A 27149-nucleotide genomic window follows, 5' to 3' on the forward strand; every position below is an offset into this window, starting at 1 on the left:
TTAAATGGTTTAAATTGGCGTCTGAGGGGCTCATTTAATGAAGCAGACTGCGGCATTAATCTGATCTCAATTAATTTAATCAACTGGGAATTGATTCAGACTTTAAGCTAGCCCATAATATCTTTCAAATGTCTTTACAGGGACTTAAATTGTGTATATTAGCAGCTGTGCACGTATTTGCCTGAACAAAATGGAAATGTGTTCGCATGCTTAAGAAAATATGCAATTAATGCTAAAATCGTGAGGTCAGGGTGAGGATTATAGGGAGCGAGGATTACATCAAAAATAAAACAATATGTGGACCCCTTCCATGAGCATCCTGTCAGCAACGCCCTGCATCCCAGACCGGCGTGCGTACCACACAGACGCACTGACCGGCCACAGGATCACGTTGGCTGCTCTATCGAGCTGCTGCTTCTGCTGCTGAAGCATCTGCAGCGCTGCTTGGCCGTTTTTGTTTCGTTCCAGATGCCAGAGACTGGATGAGATTTATTGTCATCGACACCACTGCTGAGGATGTGTGTGAGTATTTCGATGCCAGTTCGGATGGGATGGATTCACTGAAAGGAATAATAATCCCCACCGAGGAAGACAACCAACATGACGGGCATCTTGTTCCCCTGACGATTCTCGGGGATGCAGTTGTAGTTCGAGGCCGGACGTGATTTTAATCTGGGGAGTTGCTGTAGCGGATGCGGGATGGTGCGCGCCGCACCCCGAGATATATTGATACGGAGAACACATCCCTGTCCTTTAATGCCTCTCGACCGATACGGATTTTTCCTGGACTGTGACGCACAGTGAGCATCTTGTTATTGTTGGGGTATTTTTAACTGGCTATGACGGTTTGGGGATCTTCTGATGTCGAGGGAGTGTGCTGATTTGTCTGAAGGAATCAACTGAGCACTGTTGCTATCACCCAGAGAAGACAACCCGGGCTGAGCTGCTCATCGCAACACACATTAAGTATGTGCAATGCGTGCATGTGTGAATGTTTGAGTGTGCATGTGCATGTGCAATGCAACACACAGCAGGAGCCCTGTATACTGCATGTGTCCTGCATGTATCCTGAATAATGTCTGGTGTTTTCATTCTCATTAGTTTGTTATTAACAGGTGCTTTTTTGAAGAACTGGCAGCCTCCCCATCACTGACAAGTCACTGCAGAGCACAGTCGCCACACCACTGCAAAGCTATACATTTAATAACCATATTTCATCCCACGGGAGACTTTTACAACGGCTGTGTGTGCTCAGATGTCCTTGCTGATGGGGCCGCACATGACGGAACAGCAGGGCCTTCAATCTGACTAAGAGGCCATTAAAGCCTGTCTGTGTTTTACTGAGCTTATATGCAGACTTGCAATGGAAATTCACTAATGGCAAGGTGATCAATATAAGTCATGGTACGTTTTCTTCACTGCCCTCTTCACATATAGATCATAGTAGCAAAATAGACTGTATGGTAGTGGATGTTTGTGTAAAGCGATTATCCGTTCAAACTTGATACAGGTTTCTTTTTTTAATGTTGCTTTTTAGTTTCTGCTCCATAACTCTTTGCCTCTGATGAGTGGTGTCACGTTTGGCAGTATTTGTGACAATAACCGACATGAATCGTGATTATATTTTCACGAGGATATGGGCCTGAATTAATCAGTAATCCATTTCTGACCCAAACAGACATTCATGTCCCATGGGTCGATAATTAATTCCAATGTCAGGAGTGATAGGTACATATTAAACTGTTTTCTAACCTTATTTTTACAGAATCAGGTGTGTGTGTATGTTATTGCATCTTTATATGACATGCAATAGAATCAAACACACATGTCATTGGTTTTCTTCATCATTTAAACATAATCATCCATAAACTTTCAACTGATAATTTCATGGCTCTTTATTTACATGTAAAGTAGGGCACTTGATTATTTTTTGGAAACTCATCTGAATCATTCACATAACTGGAGTATATTTTTGTCAAATGAATTTGTACACGATGAAGGAAATAGTAATAACAACTGAATCTGGTGCTGTCACAACAACATCTTGGTGAAACAACCTGGTTCAGTTTCAGATTATTGTAAAACTAATGGACCAGCCGCTACATCATGAAAGACACTACAGACAGGCTGCCTTGACTAAAAGGAAATTGATGTGAATCAGCAGTATACGCGTGCTGCAGGACTGAAACCAGATCCCGACTACTCACACTCAGAATCTCATTCCCCTCAACCAGCCAGTCCATGAAATAAACTACAATCAGATCATACCCAGCACCTCGTTTTAAGACAGGTCTCTCATCTTAAAATCATTCCTGCAATACACCTTTGTGTTCACACATCTGCGGAGGCACCATATCAGTGAGAAAACATTGAATCGTTTATTAAATTAGATTAAAATCTCCATCTTCATGCATGAAAATGTGAGGCTTCTTTTCTGAAGCAGGGGAGTGGAGTTGACCTTGAAAACGGTTGTAAAGACTGACACGTCTGTCCTCCATTGCAGCCTTCACCATGGCCGAAAGGACACTGGAGCAGGTCTCGGTCAGCATCCCCATGGAGGAGACCAAACTCCCCAGCGGGGCGCCGCCAGAGGCGCCGCTGCTCATCCACTTGAAGAAAGTGGAGAACCACATCACTGAGGCTCAACGCTTCTCCCACCTCCCACGCCGCTCTACTGTGGACCTGGAGTTCAATGAGCTCTCGTACAGCATCCGCGAGGGTCCCTGGTGGAGGAGGAGAGGTATTGCAATGCTCAGTACACGTAGTAACCTCCATGATGCATGAGCAAGCAAGCACCACCCGTGAAGATCAATATCCGGAGGGCAGATTTCAAGGGAGGCATATAAAAGCTCTAGTGACATTTAAGATATATATATATTCTTAAATGTTTATTGTCAGTCTGCCCCTCTTGCTTTGCTCTATTGTTCCGACACATGTAACCCAGCCATGCCCCCCACACACACACACAATTGCACACTTTTACCTCATTGTAGCAGGCAGTGTAAATAATTTACACTCGCAGGTTGGCAAACTGCTTGCCTCTCTTTCCGCTGTGTTGTCTGGTGGTGAGTCAGGCCCACGATTGATCTACTCATGAAATAGGAACAGCATTTCAACTCAATTTTTAAAATTCCGACCCTCCGACCTTTGGTCCTTTCTGCTTGTCAACTAAACCACCCTTTGTAAACTATATGTTCAGCTGCTCTTGTTACGCCCTGTATATTTAGCAGGGTGAGGGCCATGGGCTTCAGAGGAGTCCTGTATTCACATTCGCCACGTAGCATCCGTAGGAAAGGCCCTACATTATGCATTGCAGGTTGTCTTGTGTGTTATTTTCAGTCTTGTGTAATATTGATGTGCATTATGAAAGTCTAGCAGAGGAGTGTTTGTTGTTCCTGTATCAATGAACTGTTCAGAGGAGTGTGGCCATCTTTTCAGATAAAATCACTTCTCCGACTCAACATAATCTGTGCTGCTGAGACAGTTCTTTGAAAATGCATCACCACGCACACGATAACTCAAATTTATGACCTTGATGCAAAGTAACCCTTGCTGCTTCACTATGCAGGTTTTCTCATTTTCTTGCTCGATGGTTATGAAAATGGAAGCAGTTTATGCAGAGTCTGAGTATGTTGTGTACTTAATGTCCTGATGTGAGAGGGGACGGACCATTAGGGAATTATCAAGGACATCAGACAGATGCTATTGGTCTTTCATCCCTCTGTGTGTGCAGGATTGGAGAAATTGGTTTGGACTAAAAGACGTGTTTTTTTCTTCTTTAAAGCTGCTACAATTAGTTATTTAGCTTGAACTGAGTGGAGTTGTACAGTTCTAAGTATTTCAAATAGCTTAACTTCAAAGAGAACTCCAGTGATGTAACACATTGAAGTCTGTATAAAGGTTTTGTAGAGTAGCACCTGTGAACAAGTTATATGTCGCCTTGTGTGTCTCCGGAAGGAGCTGTGCAAAGTCTGATGAATTGCCTTCGGTGATGTCACTTGAGTCAGCTTCACTTGTAGCTTCCCAGACCTCAGTGACCAGCAGTTCATCTCTGCTTGTGGTTATCAGCTTGAAGATACTTTAGCCTCTACTAGAGTAACACCTCTTTGACCGAACTGTCGGCTGTTGAGTTGCATCGTGGATTGTTTGGCCACCAGGTTGTGACAAGGAACGAGAACAAATGCAGATTAAAAAACATGATATTTAGTTGTACTTCTGTAAAATATAGCATTGGGAAGTTCTACCCGGCATTGAATATCATGTTTCAGATGTATAATTCAGGCAGTTAATCTATTCAGTTTTATGTGAATTTCATTACCAATATGCAGAATTGAAATACTCTCAGATGGAGTGTATTATAATTTATAATGTGCACATGACGACATTTTCTATGAACAGCATTCTGTTGTGATGAAAATGCCTTTTCTATGGTGCAACCATTTGTTTACAGTCAATTTAAACAAGGTGAGTATAGAATCTACAAAAGTTAAACAGGTCCCCAAATTCGAACACAGAGCCTATTGAACGGACCTTTTGTCAACTGTCGATAATAGAATTATCCCACTTTATGGAAACATGATATTCCTGATATGATAATTGAGTTTTCATTTGTGTCTGGGGCTCCAATATGTGACCTGTGATGACTCCACCTAAGCCTTGACTCATAATAATTTGTCAAACAATTACTTTGATATTTCCCGATGAGATCAGATTTAATGTGCGCTGTCACATGCTGTTAGATTGGTGTGTCTTTGACAGAGAGGTGGCTGAGGTCAGCTATACTCTGTGGCTCTCATGAGATTGGCTGATGTGTTCGCAGCCTTGCGTGGATAACCACACCATTATTATGCGAAGAGTTGGCTCATCAGCATGCACCACATGCCAGTGCAGCGCTGCTTCACTTATAGCAGGCTGCTCTGCTGTCTAAATGGAGGCTCTCTGGATGTAATAATCCTGCCTGGGAGGCGGGGGCACTGCCATTAGGGCACTTTACTCATAGAGTGAGGGTTATGGGGGCTGGCGGCTCTGCTGTGTCTCGCTTACACCGCTCGAGACAAGGAGAAGCATCCCTGCAGAAATGGGAGAGGTGAGGGGTGACAACGAGACAGGATACTTACAGCACTTTTTAACTTTCCATATCTGGAAGCCTTCAGAATGTCCGCTCTAAAACTGGTTTGCATGAAAAAATGAAAAAACCTGACCCATCTTCATTAGAAGGCCACAGCACTTCAACTATTGTGAAAATCCCTGAAGGGAAGCGATGCCTGTGGTTGTTCTGTCGGCGCCACTGAGGAAGCCTGAAGGATCTTAGACCTTTCTGGAGCTTGTTTCCTTTGTTTTGTTGTTTTTGTTTTTTACAGTCATGTCTCGCTGCACACCTGATGCTCTCTGTTTAACTTTCCATTTCTAGTATTTTGTATGGTTGGCTTAGTGTAGCCTGCTAACCAGGATGGTGTCTGCTAGTTCTACCTGATGGTTCCTGGTCTTCAGGACTAGCAGCCAGTGATTTCCTCTTCCTCTGCTATCTGCATAATTATCTGAGAAAGTATTTTAAGAACTGAGTGTCACGATGCAACACGGCTCAGTAGTTTCATTACTTAATAGTTGACCTGTAATGTGTGAGGTGGTGCATTATACATTCAATAACATGTTTTAAGTTGACTTTTAACCATCTTTGTTGTCAGACAAGCTTAGGTAGATTAATTAACTTTTACATTATTTAGAGCTCTTGTGTTCAATCAAATTCTCAAAAACTTTTATACACTTGCTATTTTGTTTTTGTCCTTGTATTTTTCATTTTTCTTTTGCAGTTATTCCTTCAAAATACAGCAGATAAATATTTCGTAGACCGTGTAACAAATGGGAGTCTGGTAAATGGGCTTGAACAGTAACTCTAACTATTAATTGAAGCTTTTCGTTTGAAATCGTTCAATATGTATTATAAAAAGATACTAAATGTAAATGTTTGAGAATAGTTGATAAGAATAATGTCATACTAATTGGAGCACTATAAATAACATTGCGTCCTTCTTCTTGTCAGGTTATAAAGCCCTCCTCAAGTGTCTGTCAGGAAGATTCAAAAGCAAAGAGCTGATTGGCATAATGGGGCCTTCTGGAGCTGGGAAATCCACTCTGATGAATATTCTGGCAGGGTACAGGTGAGATGTGGAAGATCATACTCTGGATGTAATTCAATGCTTAGAAAATTGCTGTAATATAAATATGTTTTCTGTTTGAAAACAGGGAGACGGGCATGAAGGGCCAGATCCTGGTGAATGGCCGACCAAGGGACCTGAGGACCTTCAGGAAGATGTCCTGCTACATCATGCAGGATGACATGCTGCTGCCACACCTCACTGTGAGGGAGGCCATGATGGTGAGGTCATCTGAAGATAAATGAATAAAAACTGCAAAATACCTCATTAAATCCATAATGTTTAATCGACTTCTATTTGTCTTTCAGGTTTCTGCCAATCTGAAACTGAATGAGAGCATGCAGGTCAAAAAGGAGCTTGTAAGTCTGAATATATTTCTCTCATTTTAATTTACAAGTGGGCAAGACTATATCAATTTGCTCAGCTCGTTGACATTAGTCACAGTATTGCATACTAATGAGCCAGCCTGCTTTATCGTATTATTTGTGCATCAATTTAATGATGTATCCTGTTTTTTTTCTTTAAGAATCTGATTCACTGGATTAACCAAATACAGGCATTTTCATTTGGTTGTTTTCTAGATGGAATAACAATTTTGCCATTAATGTCACATGACTTCTTATATGTTTGTCAAGGCTCAGGAAACCCTTGCAGGTGTTTCGAGTTGTTTTCTTAAGCTGTAAACCTATGAATAACTAAAAGTGTTCATATGACAACATTATGATATCGGGTCACATGTACCATGATTGGATATGTTACGCTTGTGGCCCACCCTTACATTCAGTTATGTGCGTCATCGTGTCACCACACTGTAACTCTTTGTGTCTCAGGTGGATGAGATCCTGACTGCTCTGGGTCTTCAGGAATGTGCTCAGACACGCACCAACTGCATCTCTGGAGGCCAGTGTAAAAGACTGGCCATCGCCCTCGAGCTGGTCAACAATCCTCCCGTCATGTTTTTCGATGAGCCCACCAGGTTGGATATTACTTGGCTGTTTTGAATGTGTGATATCTCAACATGAATACAGAATCAATGACGTCTCCGTGGTGTTCTGTCTCGTCTCGTGTGCCATCCTAGTGGTTTGGACAGTGCGTCCTGCTTCCAGGTGGTTTCCATCATGAAGTCTTTGGCTCTGGGAGGACGGACAATCATCTGCACCATTCACCAGCCCAGTGCCAAGCTCTTTGAGATGTTTGATAAGGTAACTTGAGTGCTTATAGTGCTGAACACATTTAGCTTTCCATTAGCTACGACTCAGACCAGGGCTCTACAGGCCGGCGTGATTCATTTCATCCAGCTGACAAGCAGCGCAGCAGTCAATACAACGTCCTGTTGTTTTGTCAGTTGGTCATACATCATTCAGACAGTCAGTGTGTTGGAACAAATGTTGATTCCGGTGTACCTGTGTTCCTCCTGCAGTTGTACATCCTCAGTCAGGGTCAGTGCATATACAAGGGCACAGTCCCTTACCTCATCCCTTATCTGAAGAACCTGGGCCTCCACTGTCCAACGTATCACAATCCTGCTGACTTCAGTAAGTCAAGCGACTCTTTTAGTACAAGTGTGTCTGTGTTTGTCCATTTTTTTGTTCTTACCAGCTTGTCCTCTCTGTCCTCAGTCATCGAGGTGGCGTCAGGGGAGTATGGCGATCTTAATTCGGTGCTGTTTGAGGCTGTCCAGGGTGGACTGTGCTCCGAGGAGGGCAAGAAGAACTCCAGAGACAAAAATGACCCTTCCTCTCCCTCTCATTGTCCTGGTGTGAGTGGTACCACCCCTCTCACATAGCACCACACCTACTGTATATGTCTTAGAAAAACACATGGCATAGCCTCACATGACATAGTGATCAAAAAGGCTCCGTAACCACAGACCACTGAAAATGTCTGATTTTAACATGAGCAAATGTTACAGAGAAAAAACAACAATAAACATGAACTCTTTATAATAACTGCACCATAAGAAGCATTAGTTAAGTATGAGTAACACTTAATTGATCATTTATAAAGCGTTGTTCCATGAAGTATTATACAATGCTTCATAGTGTGCAGTTATCATAAAGTGTTACCGTTTATTTGTGTCTCTGTAACCTTTGTCATGTTAGAGGCAGCAGTGGCCGAGAGAAGTCTCTCTCTGGTCCTATGGCTCAGAAACACTTTATAATAACTGCACGCAATGAAGCATTATATAATACTTCATTTACAAATGGTGAATCCATCATTTATAAAGAGTGGAACAACGCTTTGTAAATGATGAATTAAGAGTTTTCTCATATTTAACTACTGTTTAATTGCAAGCAGTTATTATAAAGTGTTCCCTAATAATCTCAACGAATTGTTCAGAAATTGAAATTGCATTAAACTTTATCGTAGCCTTTCGTGATTTATTATGGATTAACTGCTTCAATTAAGCAATAAGGGATCTTTTCTTTTCGATTAAAATCTGCAAATTTGCATTTTTATCTGTGATAAAAATGCCCAATTCTGTCCCTTAAATAATGAATAATAAAATAGCGGTGGTAGCGTTTATTTTCAGTAAGTAAACAAACCCCCAAATTGAGCACACATTGAACGGACTTGATTTCAAATAGAATAGCCTGTAAACCATGTCTGTACACATCAACTAAACTATTCCCTCTCTCCTCCACTCCATTGATCTTTCTCCTCAGCCTCTTCAGCTTCCTCTCACTCGCTCTATCTAAGCCCCATGAGTCACCTTTGATAAGAGCATCAGCGAAATACTTAAACTGTAAATGTAGACCACCGAGAGCTCTCTGATACACGATTAATCCTGTATGATGCAGTTAGGTCCCTCTCCTTAAAATATTTCTTCAGTTTATTGATTTTCTCTGTTGCCCTTTCTATCTTGTGTTTTCTGTGTAGGCAACATCAAGTAACCCTTACACTAATTAACACAGATTAGGATGTAATGTCTCCAAACTTTTCATCTTCATTTTTTTAGCATGATTAAAGATATTCAACTCCCACTCAAAATATATCTAATAATAATAATAATAATAATAATTTAGACTTGTATAGCGCTTTTCTAGTACACAAAGACGCTTTACAGAGACAAACAGAACAAAACAAAAAGAAAGCAGACAAAACAAACAAACAGGACATATGGTAACAATAAGAAAGGAAAGCAAACTGGAGAAGCTGTGAGTCGTATCGGGGGCAAGGGGTTAGCAGGTGAAAGCGAGTTGGAAGAGATGTGTTTTGAGGGCTTGCTTAAATATTGGTAGAGTGGTAGCCTGACGGATATGGATGGGGAGAGCGTTCCAGGGGGGGGGGGGGGGGGTGCAGCTGCTGAAAAGGCCCGGTCACCCCAGGTCCGGCGCTTGGGCCTGATGATCTTCAGAGCGGTTGTGCCGGCGGACCTGAGGCAACGGGTTGGAGCGTGGAGGGGGAGGAGGTCTGAAAGATAGGGAGGGGCCAGGTTGTTTAGGGCTTTGTAGGTGATGAGTAGTAGTTTGAAGTCTATCCTGTACTTGACCGGGAGCCAGTGGAGGTGGTGTAGGACCGGGGTGATGTGTACGTAGCGTCGGGTGGAGGTGAGCAGTCGGGCGGCAGAGTTGTGGACATATTGGAGTTTATTGAGGATTTTGTTGGGTGAGCCGTAGAGGATGCTGTTGCAGTAGTCTCGTCTGGATGTTATGAGGGATGAGGATTTCAGTGGTGGCAGGGGACAGAGAGGGCCGGAGGTGTGCAATGTTCCTCCGATGAAAGAAGGCAGTTTTGGTGACGTGGTTGGCATGGGGGAGGAAAGAGAGGGTGGGGTCAAGGATGATGCCGAGGTTGCGGACCTGGGTGGAGGGGGTGACGGTGGAGCCATCGATATTGAGAGAGATGGTCTGAGCAGAGCGGGTGAGGGAGTTAGGGCCGATGATGAGTATTTCAGATTTGTTGCAGTTGAGTTTGAGAAAGTTCTGTTGCATCCATGATTTTATTTCAGTGAGACAGGTGGTGAGAGTGGAGTAGGTGACTGAGGTGATGGTTTTGGATCTGCCGTCATTTATTACCTCGGGGTGCAGAGACAGTGTGCATTGTGTGTGTGGGTTTAATTACATTTAGGGACATTTTACTGACATTATATTCTCGTTAAGAAAAAGTGAACTGTCTCTTTAGCATCAGAATAGGGACAATCTAAATACATTCTGAATCATGAACTCAAATAACAGATTTATTACTAAAATGCACTCACAATTTAAAAGGAAATAAAATAAATAAACAATCAGACTATTTGTATTATTCCTATTTTCACAACGTGACATAGGAAAGGAAATGGTTTGTCTTTTAAATGTTGTCTTGTATATGTGTACCGTGTATATATACATATATATATATATGTATATATGTACACATACAATTGTGTATTATATACATAATTAATTGTTCTCGCTGTCTTTCTCCACAGGACACAGGAACACTTGAGAAACGCAGCTTTGCCACCAGTACATTCACACAGTTCTGCATCCTCTTCAAAAGAACTTTTATAACAATATGCAGAGACATGGTAACATTATTATTATTTTTAAACTCAGACTGTAATATTCAAAGCCTATTATTGTTTTTTAAACAGCTTGAGTCCTGATATCAATTTAAATCTTTTGAGTTGTGTTGATGTTTATTTTGTGTCTTCAAGGTGCTGACCCACCTCAGGGTGATGTCCCATATTTGTATTGGAGTGCTGATTGGCCTGCTTTATCTCAACATTGGAAATGATGCCAGCAAGGTCTTCAACAATACTGGTTTCCTCTTTTTCTCCATGTTGTTCCTCATGTTTGCTGCCCTGATGCCCACCATCCTAACCTGTAAGATGCTGAGTATCGGGAGAGATGAAACACATTTATTTGCTGTCGTTTGTTTTTCTGATTGCAGTGAAAAGACTTTTAATACTACTGTTGTTCCATAGTTCCTCTGGAGATGTCCGTGTTTTTGAGGGAACATCTCAACTACTGGTACAGCCTGAAGGCCTATTATTTGGCCAAAACCATGGCTGATATACCATTCCAGGTAATATTCAAATACTTGAGCACACAATGGTTTGGACATGTATACAATTTATATTTCAAATGAGCAACACTCAAACATCTCTTCTACAGGTGCTTTGTCCAATCATGTACTGTAGTATAGTGTACTGGATGACTGATCAGCCTCCAGAGGCGTGTCGCTTCCTGCTCTTCATGGCCTTGTCCACATGCACGGCCCTGGTGGCCCAATCCCTAGGTCTGCTTATAGGGGCTGCATCCACATCTCTTCAGGTAGGCAAACACTTATAATCCCCCCTCCTCTAGAAAATGCAGTTAGATTTTTGTAACTTTACTTGGGTGAAACCTTCCGTGCACGTACACTGAGAATGACCTTTGCAATAAAGTAGGAGACCTCATTGGTGTTGTTTAATGGCACTTTTGTGGGAATGAAAGTGAATTAATGAGTCATGTAACACATTCCTTTTACTGCAGAGTAATTATGAAGATAATTTAATTGCTTTATAATGCGTAATGTGCAAAGAGTAATTGATTACAGTGTTGTGATGTTAGAAAGAAGTGAGCAAGCCTCTGTAGCTAGCTCGTCATCTCTGCTTAAAGGCAATGGCTCGAGGCTACGTTTGCTGCCACTAGCATGACACATCAACATCTCCAGATAAAGTGTTAATGGTCGGGTTGCATTGTGGGTAATGTCTGGTCACAAATAATTATGAGTGGACTAACAAAGACAGTACCTCTGGTTGTGCTGCATTGACTTTAATCATTCTTAAACCATTATGACACTAATAATATTATAGAAGTGCATTTTCAACATTGATCAACATTGTAGAAGTGCAATGATAAATCTGTGCAGTATTCCTCCTTAGATCTTCTGACAATGTATTTAATTGAGACCGTTTTTATTTGAATTTTACTCATTTGCTCCACAGGTAGCGACCTTCGTGGGCCCAGTCACAGCCATACCTGTACTCCTCTTCTCTGGCTTCTTTGTCAATTTTGACACCATTCCCAAATACCTACAATGGAGCTCTTATGTTTCCTACGTCAGGTATTTTCAGTAGTTTATGTCGCTCAAATTTCTAAGAGAGTTCAGCTACAATCTTTTGCAGTATTGCTAAATGTATTTAGGCTATTTGTCTTTGTGGCAAGCCTTTTCTTTTATCTTAAATGATTCTCTTTAAATGAAACCGTTGCACGTTAAAAATGTTGTCTTTCAGGTACGGCTTTGAGGGGGTGATACTCTCTATCTATGGGATGAACCGGTCGGACCTGGAGTGTCCGGACGCGGTGTGTAAGTTCCAAAAGCCAATAGAGGTCCTGCAGCTGCTGGATGTGGAGGACGCAAAGCTCTACGTGGACTTCATAATGCTGGGGGTTTTCTTCGTGGTCCTTAGACTGGCTACTTACCTGGTACTGCGCTACAAAGTCAAGTCAGAGCGCTAAAACGTCCAGAGGCTGATGGATTTGGACGCCTGCAGTGTGGGATAGTAAGCAAACATATAGTCTCTCTTTCTCTGTCTTTACTTTACATACATGTACAAAGCCATACACAAGTTCAGAAGATAACATCATCGGAAAGCTGTGCTGCACCGCCAAACTGTACAGTATAATATTCTCTTTTAAACCGTTTGTTAATTAAGAAAAAAGAAAAAACGTGTTGTTCTGTCTCCCATTATTACACATCCTTCAGGTTATAGTATGTTAAACCCACCATTACCTTCCAAAAATATTGTGTATCTGCACTATACTTAAACAGAATACCCAACAAAATATCAGAAAGCATGTGTCTTTAAACTGAGAAATTTGATTTAGCCCCCAAGTTCATGGGGAGCCATGGTGACCATCACGGTGCAGGAGTGTCCAATAATTTCTAGCTTCTTAATCCAATGTGAAACAAAAGATAATCCAAGGTTATCTATGGATCAGAATCCCATTATTGATTAATCATTGAACAGCACCCATTAGAATGCCACATGAACATAACTTCAAGATAGATACCCTCTCATTTCCATCAGGAAAAGTGGAAACTTTCAGTGCCAGGAAGCTTTTGTGCAACTTCTCACTCTCCTGTGGGATCACCTCATCATGTATCTTTACCAAGACGCTGAACACGATGGCTTTTCTTTTCGGAATAGGACCTTAACGAACCGACTGCCAGTGGAGGACTTTCCTTGCTTTCCATCTACAGTGTGGCTCATTTTTGCAGGACCTTCTGGCCTACCATTGTCGGTGGGAGAGCGTTTAGACATTGATGAAATGTGAGGATTGTCAAGTCTTATACAAAGACTAGTTTGGATTCACCCTGCGACCAGGCCTATGATTCCTCACTTGCTCCCTCATATAAGACGTTGTTTCCTCTGTAAGAGAGGAAGCATTCAGTGAACAGGGAGCAGATCGTGAAATCACACAAGGCTGCGGTTTCCAGTCTGGCGCAGAGGGCTGTTGCACAGTGGGAATGGTGCTCCCGGTGAAGTGTGACATCCTGTAGTTTAAAAAAGTCTAATCGGTGTCGCTCTTTTGACACATTTCTTTGAACTCTTTGTTTCCAATCGTCGTATGACTCTTTAGCTGCCTCCTCCGTGAGCTAGGAAAAGGAAATAGCGTTGTTTCTCTGCTTCTCTGCTTCTTCTGCTTTGCTGATGTCTGACAGATGTGTGTTGTCCAAAACAATGCTAGATACTTGAAATGCCGGCTGGGCAGTTTGTGTGCCTCTGTTCTAGAATGATTTGAGTTTCCTCTGCTTCATTATTTGCACATACATCTTATGTCAATGTACATGCTGGTTCACACACACAGACACACACACACACACACGTTCTTATGCACACAGACATAAACACACAACCGCTCATTCACCCTTGGCAATGCTTAGAAGAGTCCTCCTTGTTGCAGGGCAATGCAAATATTTTACAATAGACTTGCTATGAAATATTTCTTACTTAAACTATGCTACTTAGTAACCCTTATTATAAAGCATAAAATAATAAGTATATAATCAATGATTGTACAGTGAATATGTTAGGCTGTCAACAAATGTACATTTGCACTTTTCAATGTTTGTTCTTTGTTATTAATTTGTAGTTTATTTTATTTGTATATATCTATGTGATGCTTGAAAGTATAACGGGAAAACAGCAATCGAATGTTGCATGTTCACATTAGGAATGACATTGATGAAATCTTAAATTTCAGAGTGAAGTGCAATGATATTATTTCTTCATCAAAATGTATGTATCATGCTATGTTTGAGGAGATACAAATCCTCTGCTTTCTGCTAAATATTTATAGGATATATGGAATCGAGTGCGTCATCGCTGTAGATTAAAAAAAGAAGAAAAAATCAGGAGTGAGAAGTATACCGTAGAAATGTGTGAAATGTGCTGGAAGGAAAATAATAAAATGTATCATTATGTTGCGAAAGAGATTGGCGACCTCTTTAGGAACTAACTGGATCAGTGAAGCAGATCAGTGATCATAATTCTGCTTCACCGTTCAGCAGGTGGAGTCCTGCTCAGACAGAAAGCTACAGGTGTGAGTTTGGATTCTGTCATAATAGCAATAGTCAACATTGTGATGTTTAATTGTTATACCTCAAACTTCTGTGGCATCAGTCAGTCCATTTGTTTTATATTAAGACCTTGATATGAGTCCTTTTGTTCCTACCAGTTTTATTACGTGCAATAACCATCCAAAGGTGTTATAACTCTATGAGGCCAATTTCATCAGAGAAATGTGATGCTGCATTATGTCTCTTTTTCATCTTTTCATTTTAGTTGTGTTTTTGTTGCTTCTGTTCACTATATAATTTGATGGGTGTGTTTAATGAATGACCATCTTGAGGATTTAATTTGGGGGACAGAAGCCGAATAATGAAAATATACTGTACACAGGGGGCTGGATACGCTAAAGACACCAGGCAGATATTTACCTGGCATTTAGTTCTCAAGTTAGCGGAGGACAATGTGTAGCATGGGAGAAGTATTGCATAAAGTCTGTTTTACTGTCAATACAGCAGATATATGTTTAACATTCCCTCAAATATATTAAAATCCATGACCTGCAGGTATGACTTTGTATGGTAAAAAAAGAGAAAATGAATAGCTCCACCCCTGGGTCGAAGCAGGGATAATTGTCAGTGTTGAAGTTATAAAATAGTCTGGAAACGTCTCCTCTTGGAACCGTAAGGCCTATGGTACCAAAAAAAAACACACGTTAATCTTGTAACCAAAGAAGGAGCTCGACAAAAGTTGCACTATTGAGTTTTGTCGAGCTCCTTCAATGTGTGTAGTGATTCAAATCCAGAGCGATTTTCCTGATTTCTTAAGATTTGCTTTGCAGTGCCCCTTCCAGGTCAGAGGGTTGGACAGGTATGCTTTGGGAGAGACTAACATCACGTGTAAGCAGTGTAAGTGACTGTTGATGAGTTTATGTTCAAGTCAAAATGCTTCGCTCTCTTTGACATTTCAATTCATCATTGTACTATTCACTATTTCACCTGTTTGTCATAATAAGCCACCTGACTTCTGTGCACTCTATCATGCATGGTAAATAATAATATACAGGCTATCCCTACAGAAAGCTATGTTGTCTGATTGCAAATTACTAATAGAATGGAAGGCTGTTTAACACTGATTGTTTTTTTCTTTCATTTTTGTTTGTCTAAACTTGTTTTCATTTACAGTTAAATGTATGGATTCTCAACTCAAAAAAATGCAAGTTCTGTATACTGAACACTGTTCCAAGGATTATAATAAAGATCATTTATAACCTTTGCCCTCGCTCAGTGAGATGATGCACTCAAACACTGACTGGCGTTAGTTCACATGTATTTGTGACAATCTTTATGAAGTTAATATGTATATATATATGGTTAATTGTTATTTGCTTAATCAGGCATACCACACTTACAAGTGCAATAATCAATGAGTACCATTTGAGGTGTGTTTCATGCCCTGAACTAATAAGAAAACATCTAGTTATTGAAAGAAAATACCTCCAACTTTGAACCACTGAGTAAAGTAAGCTGTATTATTGTGGAAAGAATGAGACGAATGAGAAATATTCTTTAAAAATGTAAACCCGGGTGTAAATATCCTCAAGAACCATACAGATCCCAATGACAATTAAAAAAACTGATAAATAAACATTTTACAGCCAAAATGCACCATTGTACTGTTAATTGCAAGAACAGTAAACACAATGCAGAATAATGAGCGGGATTTAAGTACCTATGCACATGTGCACAATGGCTTCATCCAGTGTGGTGAAGTAGATTAGTCATAACCTGTTATCATCGTAACATGAAAAGGCATAGAGAGCATGGTGACAAAAGAAAAGCTATACTGAAACTTCAAGAAGATTTTAATAACTTTTCTAAATCCCACTGTGGTATTCTACACTCATGTACAAAGTCGCATAACTAGATTGGGTTAGGTTAAAAAACTAGATTTTAGTCAAGGAACACAAGTATTATTTCCATGGTTATTAATCAGATTCAGACCCCTTATGGTCTAATACTATCTAAATCTCCATTTGGATGTGTACTAAGCTCTAAATAAGGGTGTCAGTGAAAGTCATGTAAAAGGTCACATTTTGTAAGCATCTATATTTTGTTTGCTCTTTCTACGATTATATTGTAGACAAGAGGGACCCCTGCTGCCAAGAAGTGTATACCATCCTTTCTTGAAAATATGCAGGACAACATTGGTATTTTTACATGTCAGCCTACACGTAAGCTATATTCTTGGCCAATGTGCCAGTCAATTCCCCCCCAAAAATGTGTCACTGTGTTTTTTTTCTAATTTATAAGGGGATGTTATCCAGAGATGTTTTTGTTTTTTAATCAGAAATGGACCTGAGGACTTAAGTTACAAACGGTCCTGTTTCATTACGTGTCATACAGTCAGTCTCTTTGCAATACCAGGTGTGAGAATGAATATATGAAATGTCACCTCTTCTCGATATGTTGAGGCTTGGTGACTGGTTAGATTTAATTTGAGGGATATGTGCATTCACTCCTCTGATTGTTTACTGCAAAGTAATCTAATAGGTTTTAACTGGTAACCCGATGCGGCTTCAGCCCCCGAGATAAGTCAATGCACTCAATTTCAAATCAGGTCTTAGAAATGCTATCCTAATAAAGTTGTTAAACCAAGCCTGACACTCAAGGAAGATTCCTGCTATTTTGTTCCGGGTTTGTTTTACGATTTCCGCTCTCCACATTCATCCAAGGAGGTTCATCTTGCTGTTGATTTAATCTTTGTTGTCGACCGGCATTTTCCCACAACACCCTGCTCCTGCTCGCACAGATGACGAAAATGGCGGACAACGCATCATCGGTAGGTTTTCAAGAGATATTATTTTATTTTAGAGACGCTAAGCAGTTTCAGGATGCACATTGACGTATTATTTTTGACAGGTCGAGATTGTTGAGGGCTGTCGCCTCCCCGTTCTTCGTAAAAACCAAGAACACGAAGACGAATGGCGTAAGTATTGTCCGGTTGGTTTTTCCAGTGCTAAGCTAGCTAATGCTAACTAGCTACCCTCAGCTGTTGTTACCAGACGCCTCGGCCTCCAGTCAAGCACTGTAAACACCACACTCACAGGGCGCACATGCAGCTGCTCTATGGAAACATGGATAACACTTTCGTTATTGCTAAAACCACTTTTGCACCCACCGTTTAATTAACTCGCTAACTATTGCGGTTTAAAAGAAAAAATACATTTGTGGAGGAAACTTGGGCGAAATCCATCTGACATCACGCTGTTGTTTACAAATCTGAAACCGATTGATCAAGTTGAATAACAGTTAGTTGGTTGCCTGAATGTATATTTGCTCACTTTTAGGGCCATGTCTGGGCCAAAGTCGTCCAGTCGTTACTTTTATTTGACAGTTCGGACTGATGAGAAAAGTAAGAGCCACAACAACATGAGCCAAATCAGTCGAGCATCTCAGTGACACTTGTTATTGTGAAGCTTCACGAGGGCCACTGTGGCAGTTTTACTCCAACAACGAACTAACATAAACTACCTCGCTTCATGTCCAAGTGGGTTTTGTCTCGTGGTTTCTACGTTTTGGCTTGATATTTTAAATGTAAATAATAACATTTCTCTAATCTGTCACAGATTGCACGTGTCTAAGAGCAGTGAGTGAGGAGATATTCTTAGCTTAAAGTTTCCTTTTTAATGAATTTATAATAAAGTTCTCAAGAGTTGGAACTAGCTACTCTTACTAATTATGAAAGTCGAGAACAAGAATATTGACTTGTGTGTTGTACATGTTTCCTGTATTTGTTAGTATTCTGTGACACTGTAGATTTATCTTTCAGCTAGGGGTGTAGTTCATGTTTATTTTTGGTGTACTTTCTTCACTGTTTATTGAATGTAAGGATGTTATGAAAATGGCCACGCATGTTCCCAGAGCTGTGTGAAGTCTTCTAGTTAATGCTGTCGCCGAACAACATTCTAAAACCCAAAAGACACTTGATGTAAAACATAAAAGCAGCAATTCATTGCGATTAAGAAGATCACAACCAAAACACACTTTTGCATAGTTTCGATACATTTTCTATCCAACTGATTGAGTACAATGATTGTTGTAAAGCGGTTTTATATCTATTGTATTTAAGCAGCTGTTTTATGGATGTCCATGTCAATAATGTTGTTCATTTGAGTTCAGGTCATTGCAAGTATTAATTTGATTGATCTGCTTTTCTTACAGCGTTGGCTGAAGTTTTAAGTGTGAAGGAAGTCTCTTCGAGAAAGCTTTACTATGTTCACTATATTGACTGTGAGTATAGTTTGTGTTGCACCTTGTTTTTCTTTGACATTTTACCTGCAATTGCAGTCACTTTTCAGACTGAATTACATGACACAGAAGCATCACAGCATATGTCTTTCTGTTTGTGTTAAAAGTCAACAAGCGACTGGATGAGTGGGTCACAGTGGACAGGCTGGACATGAAGAAGCTCCAGTTACCTAAGAAAGAAGCTAAAACGCCAACCAAGAACGGTCTTCCAGGCTCCCGTCCCGGTTCTCCAGAGAGAGAAGTGGTAAGTGTATTCAAATGTGTACAATAAATAAAATGTAATACGATTGTCTGATTTCTGTTTTTCTGTTTTTCTTAGGAAAGATTTTAAATCTGTAGATTACTGCCTCAGTCTTATTATTGTTCATATACTGTAAGCCTAAATAAGTATATTTTTTAACAACAGTTAAATGTTATTTCACAAGTTTCTAAAAGTACCCCCAATTTCTTTTTAAATGCCCTTGGAGTCAACGGGGGCAAAAATGTCCCTCTTAAAGAAATATGTAAATTTCCTACCCTGATTCTACGCCACCAAATGTTTTTTAATTATCATGCTCAACAATACACCACGGTTTAGTAGTATAATTCTACCCATGTAAAGACTAGTTAACACAATATGAGCCAACATTTTACATCCCAGCAGTTTTATAGCTGCAACAGCAACTAAGTGTTTTTAAAAGATAGCTTAAAGGAAGTCCCGTGGACGCTCTTTCTGTTAGATGAATGAGATGAGTCCTGTTTCAGACTAGTTGGACCTGTGTATTGTTATTATGGAAGACACTTGTAATAATGTGTGTGCATTAAATCCCTAAGGCTTAATATGAATGTCCGTTAACATCTTCTTTCTCTTCCTTTCTGTTCATTTCAGAGGAAGAGTCTAGATCTCAACGTACAGTCTGCCTTAGCTCCTTCCAGAGGCAAAACCCTCCCCACACCGGTACAACTTGAACGTACACTTTCTAGAGATGACTGAGATCTTGTGGGAACCTGGTATTAACACACATCCTGTGTGCTCACACAGCTATCGGGTCATGGTGAACTGCATGGGACTCCAGAATTAAACAACCACGAAATAAAAAAGGAAGATACTGATCCGGCTGTGCAGATCACGTCGGGAAGTGGTTTAACGCACAGCGTTTCCAAATGTTTGTCAAGTGTATGCACTGGACTTGTCAAGCCACATTTCAACTTCAAGTCTTTCAAGGTAGCTGGTATTTTATGTTTATGTTGTGAGTGTTCATGTTGCGCTGCAGATGGATTATTCTATGAGCTTTGAGTAGCTATCTATCTATTTCTATCATTCTATCATTAGATCACATGTACTGAAGCAGCTAACACAATAAATCGCTCTACAATGAAAAAATGGAAAGTTGTTGATTCAGTTAGTTCTGGAGTACCATGTTTTAAATCCTTATTTTGCTGTGTAATCATGAACACATGCCTCTGGTCTGACTGGAATTAGCAACTCTTGATTGGAAACACACAGTCTGTTTGGTTAAAGTCGTTGCTCTGTTCTCATTTTAAGCTAAATAAATAACTTTCTTTGCTGCAGAAGAGAAAAGTAGAGCCCGTTTCCTTGGCGACTCAGGTACCCCCGGCCACCCCTGTGCCCTCCCTGTCAAGTTCAACTGAAGCCTCTCAGGCCTCTGTTTTTCCTGCTGTGAGGGATCCCAACACGTTTAAATCCCGGGAAGACCATGAACCGATCTCCTCGCTCACAACGGTAAATACAATTTAATGTTGGATTCTTAAATGTTTCGGTATTTTTTTTACCGGGTCGTGTTTAATTTCTAATTTCTTTGTATCGATAGAACGGCACAGCCCGGCGGCTCATCCCCTCGCAGCCCGGGAGGAAGAGAAAAGCTAATTGTGGGGGAACTGACGAGGTATGTAACAGTCAATTTCACCTTATTATTTTCTCATTTCAAATGTATGCCTTATGTTAGTCTCTGCATATTTTTTATTTAAAAATGCAAGATGTTTTCTGTATTTTGAGCTCTAGGATGCACACATTCTGCCTGTTTTATTATTTACTGGATTTAAGTTGTACCTGTATGGTGACACATTTCGGAGCCTTAAAAAAAGTTTATTTTGGACTTTTGTTTTGCTACACTTAGAAATGTTGTGTTTTAACAGACCTTGTTGCAACTGCAGCATGACGAGTATTGGTTAAGATTTGACACGAGTCATTTTCAAGCTTATTACACCCCCAAAAAATCATTAATTTTGATTAATTTATTTAAAAAATGTTAACTATCTATTACAATATTATCTCAAATGTATGTTATATGTTTTTGAGCGACCCAATAGCAGAACTGACTGTAACTTAGTCCTCTTTGATTTTGTACATTAAACAAGGTAGTTATACACACTAAAAAGGATTTAATGTCACTAAATGAAAACTGTCGTACTTTCATGCTTTTGTTTTCAGGGTTTCTTCTCACTCTGTCGAGCATCTCAACATTAGCTGCTCAGCTGTTCTATTAAGTTGAGCATTCCCACGTTATCAAATCATCTCTGATGCCAATCTGTCAAACCCACAGGAGATAATTGATCCAACGTTTGTGACTGCTCTTTTTCTCACTCTCATTCATTAACACCTCCATCACTACTTGTGTTCGGCAGCCGTCGCAGGCTGGTGACGAACACAACCTTCGATTGACTAAAACAAAAGTTGCACAACAGTTCAATGTTGTGTTGAATCTGCCCTTTACCCAAACGGTTCAGGACCATTTGATTCCCCTTTATAGTTTCCAGAAGCCTGATTAACTTTTTCTTTTTTTCCCCTGCCAGATGATAAAGGTTTTGCAGTACAACAACCCGCAAAGTGCCAATGTCTTTCTACCACCACCAGAGGTCAGTTGAATTATCGCACATTGTTTGTATGTTGCTATGTGGAAACGGGTGCTGGTTCCATCAGACCCGGCTTTTTGGTAACATGTACAACCACTGTGATTGTTCATGGTACTTATTTTAAGAAATCTAAATGTGAAGAACTCTACAAATACAAATGCTCCATCTGATCAAACAGTGTTTGGTTTTAACACAATTTTTAGCTGCATGAAAATAACTTCATCAAATGTGTGTGATGTCCACATTGTTTACCTCCAGGATTCCCAAGACAGTTCAGACGGCATCCCGTCTGCACCCCGCATGACGGGCAGTCTGGTGTCCGACCGCAGCCACGACGACATCGTCACCAGAATGAAAAACATCGAGTGTATAGAGTTAGGACGTCACAGACTGAAGCCCTGGTACTTCTCACCATACCCACAGGAACTCACCGCTTTGCCCATCCTCTACCTCTGTGAATTCTGTCTCAAGTACCTCAAAAGCCTGAAGTGTCTCCAGAGGCATTTGGTAAGAATCATCAGGATGTCACAATCTTACGCCCTTAATGTTGTTGCTGCTTACATGATGCTCATCCACTTGTGTTTTACATCTTTGACAGGCAAAATGTAATCTAAGACATCCTCCAGGCAACGAGATCTACCGCAAAGGCACCATCTCATTTTTTGAGATCGACGGCAGGAAAAACAAAGTTAGTGACACCTTCTCTCTCTCCTCAAATGTTATTTTATGGAATTTGTTTGTTTTTTATTAATATATCTCTTATATTTTTCCAGACTTATTCCCAGAACCTGTGTTTACTTGCAAAGTGTTTCCTGGACCACAAAACCTTGTATTACGACACGGACCCTTTCCTCTTCTATGTAATGACAGAGTATGACGCCAAAGGCTTCCACATTGTGGGCTACTTTTCTAAGGTACACAAGTTCTGCAAAACGCTTTAACTTCTGGGTCCGTGTGTATGTTCAGTCCACTTATAACAGCTTGGAAAAAGTCCCATATTAAACGGATGTTCCTCGGCAAAACTTAAATTACATTTTCTCTGTGCAGGAAAAAGAGTCGACTGAAGATTATAACGTAGCCTGCATCTTGACCTTGCCTCCCTACCAGCGGAGAGGCTATGGCAAACTGCTCATTGAGTTCAGTAAGTAGTATCAAAAACATTTGGCACAGTGCCAGTAAATATCTATATCAATATCTGTCTGTTCACCCCGCCTGTGCTAATCAGTTCACTGTGTGTTTGTCAGGTTACGAGCTGTCTAAGGTAGAAGGGAAGACGGGGACTCCTGAGAAGCCCCTTTCTGACCTGGGTCTTCTGTCCTATCGTTCCTACTGGTCCCAGACCATCTTGGAAATTCTCATGGACCTTAAACCTGACAATGGAGAAAGGCCGCAGATTACAATCAAGTATGTGACTCGTGGCATTTTATCTGAACCTTTTTAAAGCTCGTGTTGAGACTGTATTTTGGATTGTTCTGTTATTGTTGGTTGAAATTATCTTTGCGTCCTGACGGGAATCAATAAATCTGATCCCCTGAAAAATAAAATAAAAAAACCCTCTGTCACCATAATAAGCTTGTGCCTTCATTTTATTTGGCACACTTTAAATGATTTTGAACGCCCTACGTGCAGACCTGAGCGCATTAATAGGGTTCGGTAGCCTTTGGGGAAGTATCTTTGGATGACAGCCTGATGGAACCGACTTGCCGACTCGCTAGATTCAGTAACTTCTGGAGCTAGTGCTGTGATTGGAGAAGAGTTGGCAACATGATACTTGGTTGTCCGGTTGGATACTTAAAAAAATCAAGCATACATTGTTGCTTTCGCAAATGTTGCCGACACCAATTTGAATTCTCCCAAGATTAAGTGTAATGATTGTCTCACTTTTCATTTGACCTGTTCTTTTGATCCTCCAGTGAGATCAGTGAAATCACAAGTGTAAAGAAAGAAGACGTCATTTCAACGCTTCAGTACCTAAACCTCATCAACTATTACAAGGTGAGAGACCTTTTCATTCCCTTCATCCACTACTCTGCCCTTTCTGGTGGCAGGGTCAGTTTTTGGGGGATTTGTCCGCCCTCTACTTGCCACTTAGAATCCATACACTGTAAAACTTTTTTTTACATTTTTATTTGGAAATATTGACGGGCACATTACACACAGGTACAGTCATGGAAAACCTGGAAAAGTCATGGAATTTTAAAATGCTCATTTCCAGGCCTGGACAAGTCATGGAAAAAACTTAAATCATAAAAGTTTTGGAAAAGTCATGGAAATGTGTTATAATCACGTGTTCATTTACGCCGAGTTTGAAATAATTAACATCTTTTTTTTAAAAGAAAGACGCTCAAAATATAAGCCGGCATACGCTCTCAATACACAAAATGTTCTACATTTTTCATGTTTTTACCGAGATTTCAGTTTGGTCATGGACATTTGGTTTAAAGTCATGGAAAAGTCCTGGAAATCCATCGGTCAAAATGTGTAAGAACCCTGTACACAGTAAACATGTACCTTATCTGATATTGCCATTTTTCACATTTGTATTAACTTATACAAAAGCATAACTAACACACCCCTTCCACTGGTACACCCACCGAGAGGGACAGGACAATAAATACATAAAATAGATGAAAAGAGGTCACCTCCTCCTGCCGAGCCAGATGTCTAAACACATGCATATCTGGTACATCTGTATGCAGAAACATCTGCATCACTCTGCAGAGTAAATACCCAGTCATTACATCACATGAGTACAATATATCCAGAAATGAAATGACAATAGGAAACCAGAGTGCCCAAATTGTTGTTTATCTAACAGTGAAATTAATACATGAATAAAAAACAAAACAATTAAGTCTATTGTGCGCCTCATGATTTAGGAACTAGACCAAGAAATACTGCTCGGGGGTATCGGGCATAGTTTTGAGTTTTCCCAAGTATGTCAGAACCGGATCCCAGGTGGAGAAGAATTTGTTCCTTGACCCTCTCAGCGAGTATTTTATTTCCTCTAAATGTATGAATGAATGTCCTGGGTGGGTTTTCCACTATAAAACTTTAAAGCAGTATAAAAACACTGATCCTTCACGCTGTCATTAGTCTTTACACAACTTTCCATCCGACTGTTTCAGATGTTTTTAATCTTTTAATTTGTTAATGTGATGATTGAGAGAAGCAATCTTTAATTTCTCTATCAAATAACAGAAACAAGTTTATTCCACATATTGATGGTGCCAGGTGTGGTTATTTTCCCCCCAGAAAAGTGACTCTCGATCTAAAAGTTTGATTTTCTTGTCTCTCGGATCTCTAGGGTCAGTACATCCTGACTCTTTCAGAGGACATTGTGGACGGTCATGACAGAGCGATGCAGAAGAGACACTTGCGCATAGATCCAAAATGCCTTCACTTCACCCCTAAGGACTGGAGCAAGAGGGGCAAGTGGTAGAGTCCCCCCCCCCCCCTCCCCCAAACCGCCAGATAGCAGACTTGAAGCAACCAGTGGATCCGATCAAGGTTTTTGTCGGGGTTTCTCACGCAGAACCTCAGAACCTTCTTGAACCCAGGACTCTTTCAGATGCCACACAACGGACATGAATTGTCACTTGAGCCGCAAACACTTTTATTGTGAATATTCATTGTATATTGTGAATTTAAAAAGCTCTCGAACTTGGGGACAACAGAGGGACTGGTTAACCGTGACGCCGCCAAAATATACAACACACCTTCTACTGTGTAAAAGATCCTGTTTGTGACCAACAGTGCGTGTGAAAGTCCGATGGGGTGTTTGTTCAATAGTGTACATTCAAGCCTACGATGGCCAACTTGCAGACCGCCGTATGGAAACAATATTGTTTTCTAGATCGACAGTGAATCCTCTCATCTGTTGACGAGTCCACATTCTGTAAAAATCACAAAGAGCATTTATTTTCTTTAAATTCAACCAGGAACGTTCATTTTGTTTTAAGTGTGATTTTTGTCTACATGCTTTGAATCTGCCACACGAGGAGGAGGTGGTGTCGAAATGTTGTCGTCAGAATGATTAATTTACCTCACAAAATGTCATATTCCTAGTGTGATACTTTCCAACAACGTCACTGGTCCTACAAGTCATATTTAAGAAACCACAGTTGATGACGAGTACTCGGCTTCAAGCACTCCTTAGACGACGGGACGGCACTCCGACATCTTGTCTTCACTTTCTACCTTTTTTTTTGTACGAAGTGTGCAGGATTCAAAATGTCTCAAACACCTCTTAACACCACAAGTTTGAATTGTTTATAAAATACAATACTGACTGATGAGCATGTGACGCTTGCACTCACTTATGAACAAAGACTCTTGATCAATGTATCGTGAGTTGGTAAAAGGAACACAATGTTAGGATCTGCAAACATTATAATTCTCATCTCGGCGAACAGATAGTAACTTTAAGTTCATCTCGATTCTCCGCCAGTGCCTGAATTATTATTTTTTTTGTCTTTCAAAGAACAGCGAGGACAGAAATGTTCTCGCAGTAATATGGCTCACTTGTAAATAAAAAAAATGGTTAACGGTATTTAATTAAACGGCCAAAACAGCTTTGATGAAGACAAACATTAAAAAATAAGCAAAGTCTACCGTTATTATATTGCTTAAGAGCCAATGTGGACACTTCAGGTTTGTTAACTTTTATAGTAGCAAGTCTGCTTTCATTTCCCTGTTTTATATTGTTGGAAGTATTTATGCTCTTTGTGATCATTCAGGAGATTCTTCCTTTTTTAATATAACTCCGTGTCATAATCATCTGTGTGCAATGAGACAAATCAATTCCCCATGTTAGACCACATGTCACCCGTAACTGTACATAATGGACCTGATTGTAAAAAGAAAAGAAAAGAAAAAGCTGCGAAGACAGAAGCCATGTTGAACTGTTCGAGGAATGTAAATTATGTGTACAGTTGTCCTTCGTGTCCTTTTTGTACTTAATGTAAACTAACTGGCTGCACAATATCAACAGGAAAAAACAAATGGTATCTTATACTTTCGGTTTGTGTTTTATGTTTACATGCCACAAAGGTTGTTAAATTTACCCTGTTGAAAGGATTTAGAACATCTTTAAGTGAAACACAGTTGACGGTATACTTTGAGCATTTGATATAAAAAAAGGTTCTTGACTTGATAAAAAAAACTCTTAAAAACCATAAAAGTTTCTTAAATGTGTGTTTTTAAAAGAGTCTTTTCCCCCATTTGGTGTGCAGTCCTTTTATTGGCAGAGAGCCCTGAGAAGCAGCTTCAACTGTACAGGTGAGAAATGAACCCGGTGTGGAACGGTGATCAAGATGATGGATGTCACCTACATCACTAGAGATC

At 40.3% G+C, this 27149-nt stretch overlaps 2 protein-coding genes across 2 annotated transcripts; both read left to right on the plus strand.

The window, feature by feature from the left end:
- The first annotated feature begins 617 nt into the window (after positions 1-617).
- Positions 618-15915, plus strand: abcg4a (ATP-binding cassette, sub-family G (WHITE), member 4a). The gene is made up of 15 exons (XM_056411813.1): positions 618-966; positions 2504-2740; positions 6041-6158; positions 6244-6376; positions 6464-6514; positions 6986-7131; positions 7234-7357; positions 7576-7690; positions 7775-7914; positions 10570-10668; positions 10798-10966; positions 11068-11168; positions 11258-11416; positions 12073-12191; positions 12361-15915. The coding sequence occupies exons 2-15, from the start codon at positions 2512-2514 to the stop codon at positions 12584-12586; spliced, it is 1929 nt and encodes a 642-aa protein (XP_056267788.1). The 5' UTR covers positions 618-966; positions 2504-2511; the 3' UTR covers positions 12587-15915.
- A 1536-nt stretch (positions 15916-17451) lies between these two features.
- Positions 17452-26999, plus strand: LOC130191788 (histone acetyltransferase KAT5). Its single transcript, XM_056411484.1, has 16 exons — positions 17452-17481; positions 17562-17628; positions 18864-18932; positions 19058-19194; positions 19819-19887; positions 19972-20154; positions 20503-20673; positions 20762-20836; positions 21744-21806; positions 22062-22310; positions 22402-22491; positions 22577-22717; positions 22851-22944; positions 23048-23207; positions 23717-23798; positions 25111-26999. The coding sequence occupies exons 1-16, from the start codon at positions 17452-17454 to the stop codon at positions 25243-25245; spliced, it is 1815 nt and encodes a 604-aa protein (XP_056267459.1). The 3' UTR covers positions 25246-26999.
- The last annotated feature ends 150 nt before the right edge of the window (positions 27000-27149 follow it).

Source organism: Pseudoliparis swirei, chromosome 3, assembly GCF_029220125.1.
Source record: "Pseudoliparis swirei isolate HS2019 ecotype Mariana Trench chromosome 3, NWPU_hadal_v1, whole genome shotgun sequence".
NCBI classification, from domain to species: domain Eukaryota; kingdom Metazoa; phylum Chordata; class Actinopteri; order Perciformes; family Liparidae; genus Pseudoliparis; species Pseudoliparis swirei.